General features: G+C 37.3%; 1 protein-coding gene and 1 pseudogene across 1 annotated transcript in view; both read left to right on the top strand.

The window, feature by feature from the left end:
- Window positions 1-17,742, top strand: part of AVL9 (AVL9 homolog (S. cerevisiase)) — a 73,221-nt gene that overhangs the window by 29,498 nt on the left and 25,981 nt on the right. The window contains exons 2-8 of the mRNA XM_006887611.1: window positions 510-630; window positions 1,887-1,972; window positions 5,133-5,204; window positions 7,158-7,247; window positions 8,504-8,570; window positions 12,693-12,733; window positions 13,466-13,504. Coding sequence (XP_006887673.1) covers window positions 510-630; window positions 1,887-1,972; window positions 5,133-5,204; window positions 7,158-7,247; window positions 8,504-8,570; window positions 12,693-12,733; window positions 13,466-13,504 — 516 coding nt within the window. The remainder of the gene's footprint in view (window positions 1-509; window positions 631-1,886; window positions 1,973-5,132; window positions 5,205-7,157; window positions 7,248-8,503; window positions 8,571-12,692; window positions 12,734-13,465; window positions 13,505-17,742) is intronic.
- Window positions 11,316-12,326, top strand: LOC102862953 (annotated as a pseudogene).

Here is a 17,742-nt window from a genome sequence, read left to right as displayed (position 1 = left end):
GAAGGAATTCTGGAAAGTAAGGGATGCATAATATAAGCAAAGCAGATTGGAAAGATTCATTGAAACTTCTTATTTCTCCCTTCCCCCTGAAAGAATACCATCAAAACCTTAAGCACAAAGCTGTAAGTGTTGGAACCAAGGGAGGCAATTGGTGAGAAACTTCATTTCACAGAACACTTTGTTGGACCATTTCTACTCTTGGGTAGTATGTTGGTTTTCCTCAGGATTCCAGCATGACTTTAATTATCACCCCAAATCTTAACTGTCCAATCCAGACTCAACCACCATCACCACATCTCTACCCCTTTCATCTTAACACTTAAATAAGAGGAAAGACATCACATCTTTCCTTTGTTTATTCCTTTTCTTTCCTTTTTGTCATCTGTACCTGAGTTTTGCTAGGAATAAATAGTTAATGGGTATCAACAACTGTCATTCACGGATTAAAATCATTCTTAGTGCTCCCTTTGATCAACAACCTGTTAACTAAACATTCTTTACTATTTTAGGTTGAATTCTCTTACCCGCCGCTGATTCCAGGAGATGGACATGACAGCCACACTTTACCTGAAGAATGGAAATACTTACCCTTCCTTGCCTTACCAGATGGTGCACACAACTATCAAGAAGGTATGTTAAGAGAGTGGAGCATTACAACAACAATTTACAGTGATAAAAATTACGTCAGTGCTTTTGCAGAGTGCAGAGGCAAGAAGACAGTGATGGATGTGACAAGGATTATAAAGAAGCACGAGAAAATTTTGTTGTTGTTGGCTGTGTTCATTATGCTAACGAGATACATACACACACACACACACACACACACACACACAGACATATATATATATGTCAAAACTTGGGAAATTAGATATTTTAAATATGTGCAGGTCATCATATGATAAACATTAATAAAGCTATTTAAAATTTTATTTAGAAAATAGTGGAGCATTAATAGGTGCCTTTAAAAAATTTGTCAAGACAATTTAGGTTGTAATGAAAGAACTTTGGCTTGCTATGGTAGTTTATTAAATATTAAAATAACTGGGTGGAAGTGACTGCTGATGCTTTTGAGGGCCTCAGGAGTAGTGCTGGGCTTAGATTGGGCGTGACTGGCAAATCTAGCCTTCTTCTAGGAACTCTAGCTCAGCAAAGTGATTAGAGCCAGATTGGGCATGTGCTACAAATATGATTACATTTATACTTTGACTCTTCAGAAGCAAATTGAAGGGCCTAACTAATTCAATTACAGATTGGCTGGGGCTCTACCTGCTGACTTATTTAGGTTAGTATTTACTCATATGCCCACCTGGAAACAGATAGTATAATTTCCTCATCCCTGAGGCCATTGCTATCAGAGTCCTTTGCCTGCAAGCATGGGGAATATCTTAACAGTGTTGTCAAGTAAGTCCTGAGTCATTTGAGGAGTCCTGGAAAGTGAGAGGTGATTAGTATAAACTTGAAAGCCTGCTGGAGCATCATCTAGATGGCAATGAGTTTTGAATTTGTAATAAAAGATACTATGGTGGACAGTGTTTGGTGGAGCTCCCTGATTTAAACAAGCTTGGAAGTAGGAGTGGCATCCACTTCCATAAATAGCTTGCCTCTGTAAACCCTATGAACCTGGAGAAAGGATGTAAGTCACGCACGTGTTGAAGACTTTAGTTCATAGGGTCACTGTGAGTCATCTGCAACTTGACTGCACTTAACAACAGCATTTTTTCCAAGACTTTGAATTGGTTCCTTCTAGTTTGACCCCCTGCTAAGATCTACCGTAGATAAACTGAATCAGAATCTACAGCTTAATAAGACCCCAGGTGATTCTTAAATTCAAAATTATCAAGGAAATTTACTTCAGTACTTAATTTTTTTTTCTGTGTTTCTCTTAGATACTGTTTATTTCCACTTACCACCCAGAAATGGAAATGGAGCCACAGTATATGGTATCTCTTGCTATCGACAAATTGAAGCCAAGGTATGCTAGTTACAGTGATTTAAAAAAATAAACTATAATCCTATTGAATCCACTTCCTAAACAACATGCCTCTGGAAACTTTATGAACTTTGATAAATGTTGATAGTTAAAGGCTTTAGGCCTTTTGTTCATAGGGTCTCTATGAGTTGTGCTCGACTCAAAGTCAATCAACAACAATTAAAGTTTAAAATTGGGGGAAAATCTGTTTTTCATGTGGTTATTATTTTAAGTTTTAATAAATATTTTTTGCTGTTTTTATGTAGGAGTTGATTCTCTCATAGTGACCTCCCATCAGGTTTTTGATGGTGATTTTTGAAATTACTATAAAAAGACTGCCCAAACATTGCACAACATGTATGAGCCTGGAGGATATTATGTTGAGTAAAATTGAAATATCTCAGTCACAAAAGGACAAATGCTGCATAACACCACTGTTATGAAATGTTAAGTCACTGTATGACATGGGGGATTGGGAGGAGAATAGAAAGAGTGGATAGATAATGAGCACTGCAATGGAACAGCTAGGGGAAGAACAGTCTGAAAGGAATATATGATTAGACATATGTATGACAGCATTGACTATGCAAAGGCATTTGACTGTAGATCATAACAAACTGTGGCTGACTCTGAGAAGAATGGGAATCCCAGAACACTTGATCATTCTAATGCGAAACTTATACTTGGACCAGGAGGCAGTCGTCAGAATAGAGCAAGGAAACACTGCATGGTTCAAAATTGGGAAGGGCGTACGCCAGGGATGCATCCTATCTCCATACCTTTTCAACCTATATGCAGAACAGGTTATCCGGGAGGCTGGGCTCTATGAGGAGAAATGTGGGGTCAGGATTGGTGGACGATTTATCAACAATCTGCGTTATGCGGATGACACAACCCTGCTTGCTGAAACTGAGGAGGACCTGAAGTGCCTGCTGCAGAGTGTCAAGGACTGCAGCCTACAATATGGATTGAGGCTCAATGTCAAGAAGACAAAGATTCTCACCACTGGACCAATTGGCAGCCTCAGGATGGATGGTGAAGAGATTGAGATTGTACACAGCTTTAGTTTACTTGGCTCCATAGTCAACAGTCTTGGCACCAGCAGCCAGGAAATTAAAAGGCACGTTGCCATGGGAAGGTCTGCTGTTAGGGACCTCTCCAAAGTGCTGAAGAGCAATGGTATCTCTTTGGAGACTAAGGTGCATCTGATACAGGCCATGGTTTTCGCGATCACCTGTTATGCATCAGGGATTTGGACAATGACCCAGGAGGATAGAAGGAGAATTGATGCCTTTGAGCTGTGGTGCTGGAGAAGAGTATTGAGAATACCATGGACTGCTAGGAAAACAAACAGATTTGTCCTGGAAAGGGTTAAACCGGGTGGCTCCTTGGAGGCAAGGATTCTGAGACTCCGTCTAACATACTTTGGACATGTTGTGAGGAGAGACCGGTCCTTAGAGAGGGACATGATGCTTGGGAGGGTGGAGGGACAGCGCAGGAGAGGAAGGTCCTCTATGAGGTGGATTGATTCAGTGATTGGGATAATTGGGATGGGAGTGTCAGGGACAGTGCAATTGGCACAGGACGGAGCGGTGTTTAGGGCTGTTGTACATAGGGTCGCTATGAGTTGCAGGCGACTCGACGGCACATAACAACAACAACAACAACATGACAGCAATCTAGAATAAGGGGTGCTGTGCACAGTGACTCGGGAAGAAAATGTGCAACTATGAATGAATAAATTTTTTAAAATACTATGTTTTTATTTCTGTAATAAAATTATTCTTCAAAAGCCCTCCATCCCAAAATACAACTGCCCGTTGTTATCCCACAGAGAGAAGTCAAACCGGTAGGTATGCACAGCTTTTAGGTAACTCTCACTGCACACTGTGCCATCAGAGCTTCCTAATACTTAGCACATTGTTTTAAGGTTGTTGTTTTTGTTGTTAGGTACCATTATGATTCATTTCAACAACAGATCTGTACCTTGCCCTATCCTGTATTTCAAATGTAATTGTTCCCTTGAATTTTTCTCCCCACCAGCTACTTTAAGGGAGATGATCTGCTTCTGGGAAAACTCTTAGTGCAGTTCTCTGTGGGATAGGATGCCACAGTCAGAATTGACCTGACAACAGACAACAACAGCAGAATTCATTAGGTTATCTCAGTTCTAAGTATTTATATAAATAAACCAAGATGAATAGCTTTATCGTTTATGACTTACTTTTAAACAGCACTGAGGTCTTTTTCTGATTGAAAGAGTCTTACTGAATAAACTTTTTTTCTCTTGAAGTCATTGATTCTCAATTTTGGCTGCACATTGGAATTACCTGAGAGAGTTTTAAAGTCTAGGGATGACTTGCCACTGATTGTAATTTAAACTGTTTTGAGCATTCGGTTTTAAAAACCCCCTAGATGATTCCAATGAGTATCCAAAGTTGAGAACCACTACTCTAAAACAATGGTTCATAACTAGAATTATTTGGAGATTTTTGGAAAAGCTATATGCTTGTCCTCTCCACCTTTCAGAATTAAAGTTCTTTTAAAGTAGAGCCATAGCAGCTGAAAGTTTAAAGGTTTCCTTAGATAACTTACCTCAGTAAGACTTTTTCTCTTCTAACTTTTTACATAATGAAAAATTTAACATGCAGATAATTAAAAGAATAATATGAACACTTGTATATGCATCACCTAGATTTGATAATTGCATTCTAACAAATTTGTTTATGAGGTAGATGGTTTTGGACCACAGAAGAAAATCGTATAGAAGTTTTTGTTTTATGTTTTTGATCTGTTGGAAAAAATGGCAGTGGAAATCTGAATTATCTTAGGTTTTAGAACAAATTTTGTGGATTTGTTTTCCTCAAAGACAAAAAAAGTGAAAAATTATTAGCGTCCCCATGCCCACCTCATATTGTGGCAAAACTGCTCACACTGATACTTGTCTATTCTGGTTTGTTTTTTTTTTTTGCAGTTCGATGCTTCTTTATTCTGGTGATTCAAAAAGCTCGTCTATTCTGTTTTAATAGATGCTTACTAAATACCTTTTGAATTTATGTAAGTGGAAGAAAGTTCTTCTACTTGGTTGCTGTGTTTATATTGAAAATACATGAATCCTGTTAAATTTCTGTGAAACATTTCCAATGCTGTTTGTTTTAAATAGGCACTGAAAGTAAGGCAAGCGGATGTCACCAGAGAAACCGTTCAGAAAAGTGTCTGTGTTTTAAGCAAGCTGGTAAGAGTCTCCTTGACCTATTAGTGAGTTGTTACATATTGAAAGAAAACAGACAGTTTTTCTTTGAGGATAAGACATAATTAAAAATTTGGGGACTTCCGTATAACTAAATGCAGGGGAAGTTTTGTAATGTTGCTTTTTTTCCCCTTTTCGTATTTTTATTGATATGCATGTAATTATTCATATACATTGTGTTTCATTCATGTACATAGTGGGAGTTTGATTTTGTTCTCTGTGTGTGTGTGTGTGTGTGTGTGTGTCACACTTTTTTTCATTAACATTGTGTTTCACACAATTCTTTCTTTACATTATGCTTTATAAAATTAATCATCATTGGACTGTGTGTACCATAACCCCATCTTTTCAGGATCTTTCCCATTTCCTTTACCCCTTTCCTCCACCCATCAAATTGTGCAGCCCTGTGCTTTTTAAAAACTTTTTTGCAGAAAGGAAATGATAGAATGATGTATTCTACTATTGTGAAAGCATTGTGATGGATACGGAGGAGGCAGTGTCTGACCTCCAGTAACTTCAAAAGGGAGAAGAATCCACATTAATATCACAAGCTGATTCCTCTGAGGTCAGACACAGCTCTTCTGACTTTGATAATTCATTGTAGAGCCTGCACAGAACTCACAGACATTACTCAAGATTATGGGATCTGTGAGGAAAAAATGACAGGTTACGACTCAGGAGACAATTCTTCATCGGGAAAGTTTCTTTTCAGGCATGTTTGCAGGCCGCCCTCTCTCAAACTTTCAGCCTCATCATGTTGGCCTTTACTCTGCTCAGGTAAATTGTACAATACTTTCTTAGTTTTGCCAGTTATACTATTCCTCACCCTGCCAGTTAGCCTAGGCCCTAGGCTCTTGCCCTGTGGGTCGGTATTTCTCCTGGCAAGAGCTTAAAAAGTACTCAGCTTTCTGGCTCCGTTGTCCAGAAGGTCCATCTCTCTCTCACACTTGTCTCTGTTTTTTTTATCACCTTTACTGCAGCTGCTGCCACCTCTGTAGGAATTTCTCAGTCTCTTCGGCACCACAGCTCACAGTCTCTGGTTCTTTCTTCCTAGTTTTAGGGAGATCTTTTTTGGTGCATCTGAGTCTGCTCAGTTTAGGCCTGGTGGGATAGCAAAAGTAACCAGTCTTCACATTAAAGTTCATTACACCTTATTTGCTTGGTTCTTACCATGGTAAGTGCTAGTTAGTGTATTAATGTTAGCAAGCTATCCAATCTATTGATGGTTCACAAAGACATAATATTTGTACGGTACCACTTAGCCATGTGATCAGAGTAAAAAACTAGTGACTAGCAGAGCCATTCTGAATGATCCATTACAGCATAGTAATACTTCAGAATTGTGTTTCTTCTAGGTACAAGTTGATCAGATACAAATAGATAATTACTTTAACCCATTTCAAAAAAGAAAATAGAAAACATTTTCTCTTTAAAAAAAAATCATCTGATGCTTCATGGTTATTACTAATGAGATACTATAGCATCGTTACCAGTGGTAGTGAACACATATTATAAACTGTAATCCCCCAGATTCCCTTTGTGGGGAAAATCCAGATCTGTGTCATGTTATTATCTTAAATCCTAATGGTTACTATATACAAATGTTCCTGAAGTTCAATAGATAACTCAAAGGTTAACCTGAAATCAGTGGGACTCCCTAAAAGATCAAGTAATTTAATTGCTAGACTTCAGGGCATCCATGAACCCCCAAAATTCATGTTTGCTTTTTTGTGGGGAAAAATTAGGCCAATAGCTTTTCAAGCATTCTTAGCCCGTATCCACAGACAGTGACTTCCAGTGACTATAGCTGGTGACTTTCCAGCTTTCAGCCATGAAAATCACAAAAATTGGCAGTTACTAATTTATTGTGTCCTCCTTAAAATTAAAAAGGATATGTGTATTCTACTGTTATTAACCCGTTATTTTTTTTTATTCAAGCCTCTCTATGGATTACTTCAAGCGAAACTTCAGCTCATTACACATGCATATTTTGAAGAAAAGGATTTTTCCCAAATTTCCATTCTAAAGGTAATTTAATACCTCTCTGGAGATGCATTTGCCTGAAAGACAGTCTCAGGAAGGAAGTAGATCAATAATATTGTGAGTGATAATAATTTACTAGCTCTAAAAACAATAAAGCACTCAGGACTAACAGTGTTGAAAAATACTACATAACTTGGGAGAGACTGTAGAGCATTATCTGAGTGAATTAACTCAGCCTTATAAGGACAAATACTACATAAGATCATCATTGTAAAAATAAGATAACTAGTAAAACATTTACAGGAACTCAAGAGGGGCAGGGAGGAGTAGAGGGGTGAGGATGGATGGGGTGAAACCACAGAGCTGCACAGTTTGGTGGGTGGAGGGAAGGGGCGAAGCAAATGGGAAGGATCCGGGCAAAAAGACAGGGTAATGATGGGCAAGGTCCAATGGTGATTGATATTATAAAACATAATGCATGAGAATTGTGAATGAAGAATAGTGTGAAACACAATGTATATTAACTTCATATACAAACCAATTAAAAAAATAAAATAGAATGTATATGATTGGTTATGTGAAACACAATGTGTATGAATGAAACATACTGTAAAATAATTATATGAATACCAATAAAAAATATTAAAAGGAGATACTTCATTGTTAGAATGACAATTATAAAGTTCTATTATTTCCTAATAAAGTTCCTTTTATTAGGAAATAATGACTACATATTAATATGAAATAATTGTTCCTCTTAATGAATAACTGCTCTTTCCCTATGGCATTACCCCTGTAAATTTGCTTATCTTATGTCGCATATGTTTACATGTGTGACTCTGGTTCCCAGCTTCCATAGTAAAACCAGATAAACTGCATGAATATTTTCTTGAAGATCGGTAGCATGTTTTTCTCATGACTGCGTAAATATTAAGCACATGGATCTCCCCTGAATTCCATTCTGAACCTAGTAAATTAGGTATTTGCAAGTAGAGAGAGAGAATTTATCCTAGAATTCCATACCACTCTCTGAATACATTAAGTTCTGAAATGTAGAGGAAGAGAAGGGATACTCTGAATAGCCTTTCACACTTTATTTTCAGGTCTCTCTTTTTACAGCTCATGCTTTTAAGAGGAATATGTACTGGAAGTAGTCACAGCTCTAGAAAGACTTTGATTGTTACTAAATTTAAACCTAGAAAAGCAAATTGTCTCACTTAAGGAACTGTTTTGGTGTTTCCCATGATTATTCATTTTTGAAAGTGAATTAAATGTTCTAAATGGACTTTGTTATTTCCTAGGAGCTTTATGAACATATGAATAGCTCCTTAGGAGGAACATCCTTAGAAGGATCCCAAGTATATCTTGGTAAGTAATTTTTCTTCAAGCGAATGAAATGAGACATCTTCATTTCTTCTTGTTTGGCAAACAGGATTGCATCTAAAACTTTGTAGGTAGAACTGCATCAGCACAGGAGATCTGATTCATCAATATTTTAATTCTGCTGTTACTCTTAAAAACATTAAAACCTAAATTTTCTCCATGCCATGGTCCGACTTGGAAGCAGGAGTGGTATCCACTTTGTAAACACGCCTCTGGAAACTCTATGAACTTTAATAAATGTCAGTAGTTGTAGAAGGGCTTCAGGCCTTTTGTTCATGGGGTCGCAATGAGTCGGGCTCGACTTGAAGACAATCAGCAACAACAACATGATCCAACAGAGTGAAAAAAATTATCACACAATATCATTAACATTGTATGCGTGTAAAATCTTGCTGAAGATTGTTTTTAAATAGCTGGAATGGTACTTTGACAGGAAACTGCCAGAAATTTAAACCAGATTCAGAAGTGTCCATGGCATGAAGGATATCATTGCTGATGTCAGATGAATACTGGCTGAAAGCAGAGAATTCGAGAAAGATGTTTACTTGTATTAATTATGCAAAGGCATTTGACTGTAGATCATAACAAACTATGGATACTGTTGAGAAGCGTGGAAATCCTAGAATGTTCAGTTGTGCTCTGAGACACCTACATATAGTCCAGGAGGCTATTGTTCAAATAACAATTGGACACTGCATAGTTTAAAATTAGAAAAGATGCACATCAGAGTTATATCCTTTCTATATGCTGAATACATAATTCGAGAATCTGGTCTTTATGAAGAAGAATATGGCATCACGATTAGAGGAAGACTCATTAACAACCTGTGTAGTAAGATGACACACTCTTGCTTACGGAAAGTGAACAAGACTTGAAACACTGAGGAAGATCAAAGACTACAGCCTTCAATATGGATTATATCTCAATATCAAGAAAATAAAAATCTTCACTATTTTACAAATAGACAACATCATGGATAGATAAAGAAAAGATTGAAGTTGTCAACAGTTTCCTTTTACTTGAATCCACAGTCAACACTCATGGTAGCAGCAGTCAGGAAATCGAAAGACGTGTTGTATTGAGAAAATCTGTTATCAGTGACTGCTTCATAGTGCTGAAGAGCAAAGTTGTCAGTTGAAAGACGAAGGTACACCTGATTCAAGCCATGATATTTTCAGTTGCTTCCTGTCCATCTGAAAGTTAATGAGTAAGAAAGAGCAAAGAAGAACTGATGCATTTGAATTGGGTGTTGGAGGAAAATATTGACTCTCTCATGGATAAAGAACAAAACTAAAGGACAAACAAACCTGTCTTAGATGACATGAAATCAAAGTGCTTCTTAGAGGCAAGAACGGTGAAACATCTTCTAACATGCTTTGGGCATAGTGTCATGAAAGGTCACTACTGATTGGGAAAAGACATTACACTGAGAAAGGTCGAGAGTCAGCAAGAGAGAGGAAAGACCTTTGACAAGATAGATTTGACACCATGACAGCATCAGAGTACTTGAGCATGTTGGAAAGCGTGAGGATGGGACAAGTTGAGCTTGAGCATGATGGAGATTAGGAGATTCCTATCTGCAGCTCTGTAGGGTCGCTGTGAGTCATTTTCAACTTGATGGGCACCTAACAGCAGCCACATAACCAAGTTACAGAAAACTTTTTCTTAAATATCTTCTTGCCTCGTGTTGCTGGTTGTGTAGTCTGTAGGGTGTTGTGCTGCTAACTAAAAGGCTGTGTTTCCAGACTTTCAAATCCACAAGCTCCTTCAAGGAAGAAAGATAAGCAGTCTCTTCCTAAGAGTCTTCAGATTGGAAGTTTGTTTCCTTTATACTGCTTTGCCAACCAGAATAGCCACTGGTGTCCTAAGTACTCATAGAATGCTTAGAAGTAGTGGCTACATTTTGATAGTTCACTATCGAAGACCAGTGTGTAAAGTGAACTCATTTAAAAACTCTTATTTTAAGAATACATCTTTCTGTAATCCATTATATTTTGTCTGTAATGTTTGAGATAAATGATCAAAAAGACAAGATTTGTATAAATATTCAAATGGGGAAGAAAAAAAGGATAGGGAGGAAAAAAAATCAGTGGGATAACAGAGGTTAGTGAGTAATGGGGGTGAAGTAATGGGAAAAGATCAATGAGAATTTGAAAAGACGGTGATAAAAAGTACAGAACAATGGTAATTATATAAAATACAATGTATATGAATGATTGTATAAAACACAAAATACATGTGCAAAACATGACATGTATGATTGATTATATGCAAACCAATAATCTTTATAAAGACATAATTCAGAAATAATGTCATATAGAATGCAATGACCAAGTGTCCATACTTAAATTGCCAAAATATGTAAGTTCTATTATTTCTAAACTTCTGTAATTTGTGAGATGTTTATAAAGTGAGTGAAAGGTGTTAGATGTGCATCATGTACAGTCTTAACTAGTAGTCATACATGACTACTTACATTTAAGTTAAAATTAATTTAAAATTCAGGTTTGTTGAATTTCCCATGTTTAAAGTACTCAATTAGCTACATGTGGTGTTATTACTAAGCAGCAAAATATAGAATATTTTCATCATCACAAAAAGTTCTATTGCTCCCTCACTTCACCCTCCAGCACGGCAGCTGCAGCTCAGCTTTGAGCGAGTTGTGCGGCCTCAGCTTCGAGCAGAGCAGCCTCTTTTGGGAGACCACCAGATCCCTTTCCTCGTCCCACCATGGCGACCTATAAGCAGAGCTGTGTGGCCTATGTGCATTCCTCCATCCTGTGCTAACCTTGGTAAAGTTGCCAGAGATAATTTTCAAGAATGGATTTGATTTGGGGTTGGTGAAACTCGATGTGTAAACAAAGTAATGCAGTTGAGTGGAATTCTCAACATCTGGTTCATCTGATACAGACATTGGTAAAGTTACTGGGACTTTGAAGACCAAATATAAATGGTGTGAATATGGGCTGACTTTTCACAGAAAAATGGAACACTTAATGATAACCTGGGAACAGAAATCACAATTGAAGACCAGATCTGCCAGATTTTAAAATTGACATTCAGTGCAACCATCTCACCAAACACAAGGCGGGTGGGGAGGAAGTGGTAAAATCAAGTCTTCTTACAAAGGGAGTGCATAAACCTTGGTTGTGATTTTGACTTTGCTGGACGTGCAGTCCATGGTTCAGCTGTCTTTGGTTATGAGGGCTGACTCGCCAGGTACCAGGTGACCTTCGACAGTGCCAAATCAAAGCTGACAAGGAATAACTTTGCTGGGCCTGCTGGAGCGGAAACTTCCAGTTACACACTAATGTCAGTGATGGGACAGAATTTGGAGGATCAGTTTATCAGAAAGTGTGTGAAGATCTTGACACTTCAGTCATCCTGGCTTGGACATCAGGAACCAACGCTTTGACGTTGCTACGAAATTCCAGTTGGATCCCATCGCTTTCATTTCTGCAAAAGTTAACAACTCTAGTTTAATTGGAGTGGGCTACACTCAGACTCCGAGGCTTGGTGTGAAGCTTACACCATCAGCTCTGGAAGACAGGAAGAGCATTAATGCTGGAGGCCACAAATTTGGGCTTATATTGGAGTTGGAGATGTAATCCAGCTGAAGAGACATCTAGAAACGGATATCAGAATATTTGGCCTTAATGTATTTCCATTGTTACCAGCAGCTTTCCCCACTCTCCTCATGAAGGTAATCAAAACAAAGGATGCTCTAAACAAGCGCTGTAATTTAAATATTTAGACAGTTACTTGTTTCTAGTTGAATTGGTTGTCCATTTACCAGTGCAGCAGCCCTGTAGTCACTTATACATTATTTAAATGTATTTAACTGTTAAGTGTGCTACTCACCAATAATGAAATTGATCTTTATGAAAATGGGGGGGGGAGTTCTGTTGGACAGTGTCCTGTCAGTTTGTTAGCCTTAATTTGATAAATTCTGAGAATATGTGTATCAGTATTATATAACTACTTGAATATTCTGTGTTCTTACTTCTTTTTAACTTCTTTCCCTTTAAAGAAGGAAGAAAGTATTCTTTATCAAAAATGTTAGTAACTGTACTCACATATTGGGTTTTTTTAAAAAAAATATTACAGGTCTGTCTCCACGAGATCTTGTCCTTCATTTTCGACACAAGGTAGGATATCTTCATTGATTTATGATGTACTAAAGCAGTCGTATTCATTTAACTGGGGGAATTTCATGAATTGTGGTAAAATACAGATAGTGGCATATAACTGTTTTTGCTAATTTTCTTTTTTTTTTTTTTTTATGTGTGTGAGTACTGTCAAATCAGATTTGACTGGTACAGGAGGAGATTGTTCCTCCTTTTCCAGCAAAGCATCTGGTGGATTTGAACTGCACACCTCTGGGACTGCAGTGCAACTTCTTGCCTCTAGGCCACCAGAGCTCGCTTGTTTTCGTTATTTTTGAAACAGCATTTAGCGTCATAGTGTTAGAAGTTGAAAGTGCTTTTGTTAGTAATAGATTTTCCTACAGTATGTAAATGCAGTCTATGTCTTTGAAGAGTAAGATAGGTTTTTTTTTCTGTTGTCTTTGTATTTTCAGCTATATCTTACCAGGTTTTATACATGTCTCCTAGAAAGTGGAACATTATCCAGTGAAGTATCTGTACTTGTACTTTTTGATTGTTCTTAGAAAAGCACGTATTGACCAGAACATACACACATTGATCATTACACTTAACTGTGTACCTGAGTATTCAGTAGCATCCACAAGTAAGAGAAGTCTCTTCCCTAAGTGCTGTAATTATTTAATAGCATTTATTACATGATATGTGATTATGATTGAGATAGGGAAAAGGTAAATAGAATTCAATTCTGTATTTTAATAAAACTTTTTTCTGCAGGTCTTAATCCTATTTAAACTGATTCTTCTTGAGAAAAAGGTAAGATGTAAAGGGATGAAAACAGGGGTGGAGTAGCATTTATTGATGTTTTTTTGCTGTTACATAAAACTGAAATAATGATGTATATGGCAGTTTTTTGTCTTTCAAATTGTGAGCCAAGGCATTGAAATGGGGATCTATATATTTGTGTACTTTTTCTCCTGGCAGTTTGATAGTATATTCAAGTATTAGTGTGATAAATTGATGCTGTAACTTAGGATGCTGGTGAAAAATATTGAATGACTGCCACAGTGGGGTTGAGCATGGTGAAGATTGTGAGGGTGGCACAGAATAAAGTAAGGTCAGTTTGTTGGTGAGCACTATGTGTCAGATGTAGTCAACTAGACAACATCTAACAACAGCCACGTACCAGAAGAATAAATAAATTTGCCCTGTAAGAATGCTCCTTAGAAGGAAGATAATGAGTGTAACCAGTGTTTACACTGCAGAAGAACGTCATGCTAGCTAAAGTAGAGGGTCAGCGGAAAGGAAGATTCAATGAGTTCAGTTGACACAGTAGGTATGAGAGTGGGCTCCTGGCATGCAGGGATATCCACTGTTTTTCCTCTTGTACATAGGGTAGGCATGAACTGACAAGGCAACAAGAAAACCTAATTAAACTTCTTTCCAAATAAGGAAGCACATTAGATCACTTCAGAGTTGGATGATTCAGTGATACAACTGTATGATTAAGTGCTTTAATTTCTTTGTTCTGTCTGCTCTGCAGTCAGCAGTGCTAGTTTTATCCTAAAATAGGTTTCTCTTGTAATAAGGTAACTATCATCTTAACTGCTCTTTGCATTTTTAGTTACATCATCTGGCAAAGATAGTAGCTCTTCCTGGACACTTAATCTGCTTGATAGCAGTGACTTTTGTTTGTTGGTTTAAAGATGATCCCTAAATAAAAATTGTTGCCAAGCAAATGTCTGCACTGATTTACTTAAACCTAGGGTCCACAGCTACTCTAATATAAGGATAGGTTTGTTATGACTGGTTTTAGACAACTATATTTGGGCTGAAGGGCCAAATCTAGCACCCTGTTTTTGTAAGTAACAATTTTTAGAACGTTATGACGTTGAGAGAGCTCTGGTAACCAACCTAGGTAGGGAGTTGCTCTGCCAATCCAAAGGCAGCCCTTTTTTTTTTAACAATGCACTATCCTAGTTCCATTTATTCTTTACTCTAGCAATGTCACATTTATCCTTATATACACATTGTACATTGGAAGACAGAGCGAGATAAGTATCTTGTCATATCACAATAGCAAGAAATATATTTAACATCTTGATATCCAGAAACAATATGTACCAAAAAGAAAACTGTTTGATAACTGTTAATTTTAAATTTCAGGTAAGTCAAGCAAAATCATAGACCCAATATATATTGTGAAGTTTTAGCAAACATAACATTTATACGTTTTGGTTCCATTCTGTAAACTAAATTAAAAAATGTATATATTGCATGTGCCTTTTTTAAAAAAAATACAGGATAGAGAAAAGTTTAGTATATTACCAATTTTTTACTTTGCTCATTTAAGTTGCAGAATGCACATGAACCATTCATATAGGTGTCTACTTTAGTATAAGTCAGAATACTCTATTCAGCACGGTCCATATTCATCCTATTACCTGGGCAATTACAAATACCACCCATTGATTCCTATTCCCAAAACTAGGTAAAAAAACTTTAGGACATATTATACATTTTTGCAACAGTGGCACTAAGCAGTATTTGTCCTTTTGTGACTGAGTTATTTCATCCACCATTATGTCCTCCAGGATCACTCATTTTGAATAATATTTCATGAGTTCCTTGTTTTTCAATGCAGCGTAGTATTCCATTGTGTGGATATGCCATGGCTTCTCTATCCATTCATTTATTGATGGAAAGGCCGCCATTTCTAACCCACCAGTTGTTCTAAGGGATAAAGATGGTCAATCCCATCCCATTTTGTTTACAGCTTCAGAAAATCTACGAAAGGGTGAGCTATGATTTGATTCCAACTTGACAGCAGTAAACTGAGATGAGAGTGGCATTTATATGTTTGCTTACTGTTTATGGCTGGTTTTGTTTTTTCAGTAGCAGAATTAAGTAGTTGTGATCAAGACATCATGAGACAAAACCCAAAATATTTACGCTCTAATTCTTCATAGAAAGTTTGTTGACTTCGGTTTAGACTAATAAGGAGTTATCTGGGTCCAAGATTCCATTCCATCTTAACTGTGCACAGTGAGGTAGAGATGCATTGGATTTTGAAGAGTCAACCACTTAACAATGTTCACTACAGTTAATACCTTAAAAATAACCATTCCTAGGGGAGCTGTGGTGGCCTAGTGGCAAGAAGCTGTACTGCAATCCCAGAGAAGGAGGGACAATCTCTTCCTGTACCAGTCAGATCTGATTTGACGGTACACACACAAACAAAAACATTTAAAAAAAACAACCCAAACATTCCTTTGATACATTGATTCTTTGGGGGATTATTTTCCAGAGTTAATCTGAATTACATGAAAAGCTCCAAGAGAGCCCATCGCAGCATTATATTTTTAAAGTTTATTTTCTCCTAATAAAAGTAATGCAAGTATGGAGATGGTGTCATTCTTGATGATGATGATGATGATGATGTTTTGCATGTACCATCAAATCGGATCTGACTGGTACAGGAGGAGATTGTCCCTCTTTCTCCAGCAGAGCATCTGGTGGATTTGAGCCACATAGCTCTGGGATTGCAGTACAGCTTCTTGCCACTAGGCCACCAGAGCTCCCTGATGGTGTCATTCTTAATAATGAAATATTATGAGTGAAGAGCTAAGAAATTGCTTGTTTTGTAATTGGGTTTAATTCCAATCTGTTTTTAACAGTTTCTAAGAATGCTGATTGTTGTAAAGATATTTTACAATTTTTATATTAAATTTTTATGTTATAATTTCTGTAACTATGTATCAAACCGATGCTCTCAATTTTATATTCATTTGGAATAGACTGCAAGGAAAGATACCACATAGTTTGAGAATATGGGTGACGTTTATTTTAAATTTTTTATTGTGATTTGAGTGAAATTTTATAGAGCAGACTGTTTCCTTTCAATACATCCTGCATTGTTAAATATATTTTATGACATTGATTGCATTCCCCACAACATAACACTCTTCTCCCTTTCTTCCTGTGTTCGTTATTTCCATCCTTCTTTTGTATATCCCTTCCTGCTTCCTGAGCTTTCTCCTAGGCAGATGCTTTCCTTTTGATATTACATGATTGATTGTTCTAAGGAGTATCTCCATGCTACTGTTGTTCATTTTGCGGATCTGCATATTGTTTGACTGAAACTTGAGGCACAAGGAGAGGTGACTTTCTGTTTTTCTTTTTAGGTTATAATTTACTGTATTCATGTTTTGTGTAACGAGTATGTGTTGCCTCTTCAAAAAGAGGGGAAAGTAATTTTTAAAATGCAGGGCCTTCCGAGTGATAGTGGCTGAGGGAGATAGGGAGGTCCGTCGGTAGGTGGCCCAGCTTGCCTTCGGCTCCCTGGCCTTGTCTCCCTCACCTCTCTCATCCCGGGCAGAGATGCTACAAGTACCAGACCTCAGCTGAGAAGCTTTACTTCCATTGACCCCAAGAAGACCTGTGTCGTTCTCAAATACAGGCATACTGATGGGAGTCTGTGTATTAAAGTAACAGATGATTTTGTTTGGTATACAGGAACAAAACCAAGCTCAAGATGTAAAGGAAATAGAAAAATTCCAGTCAACTAATGTGACTTATGGTAACTAAGGAATCCCACAGTATTGCTCGTGGAAACAGACTGACAGTTCAATTGGAAGACTGTCATGTTTAGGAAGTCTTGAATTTCAGAAAGTTTTGGGACAGGAAATACTTTGTGTAACTGAACAGTCTACTCAAAATCAGAGAGATATTTTGTTGTACTTTGGTTTTTATTTTATTATTATTATTATTATTTATGTGTGTACCGTCAAATCGGATCTGACTGGCACAGGAGGTGATTGTTCCTCCTTCTTCAGCAGAGCATCTGGTGGATTTGAACTGCACACCTCTGGGATTACAAAGCAGCTTCTTGCCACTAGGCCACCAGAGCTCGCCAGTACTTTCGTTTTTAATGTTTACTTTAGAGAGCTAGAGAGTCTTTCTTTTTGGAAATTGACAAGATACGCATCTATTTTAAAAACTTTTTGGCAACAATGAATGAATGAAAACCCAAAATCTCTGTAAATGTTCATTAA

Source organism: Elephantulus edwardii, unplaced genomic scaffold (assembly GCF_000299155.1).
Source record: "Elephantulus edwardii isolate Elephantulus edwardi_28Jun2011 unplaced genomic scaffold, EleEdw1.0 scaffold00059, whole genome shotgun sequence".
Taxonomy (NCBI): domain Eukaryota; kingdom Metazoa; phylum Chordata; class Mammalia; order Macroscelidea; family Macroscelididae; genus Elephantulus; species Elephantulus edwardii.
This window is presented reverse-complemented; position numbering and strand designations above follow the sequence as displayed.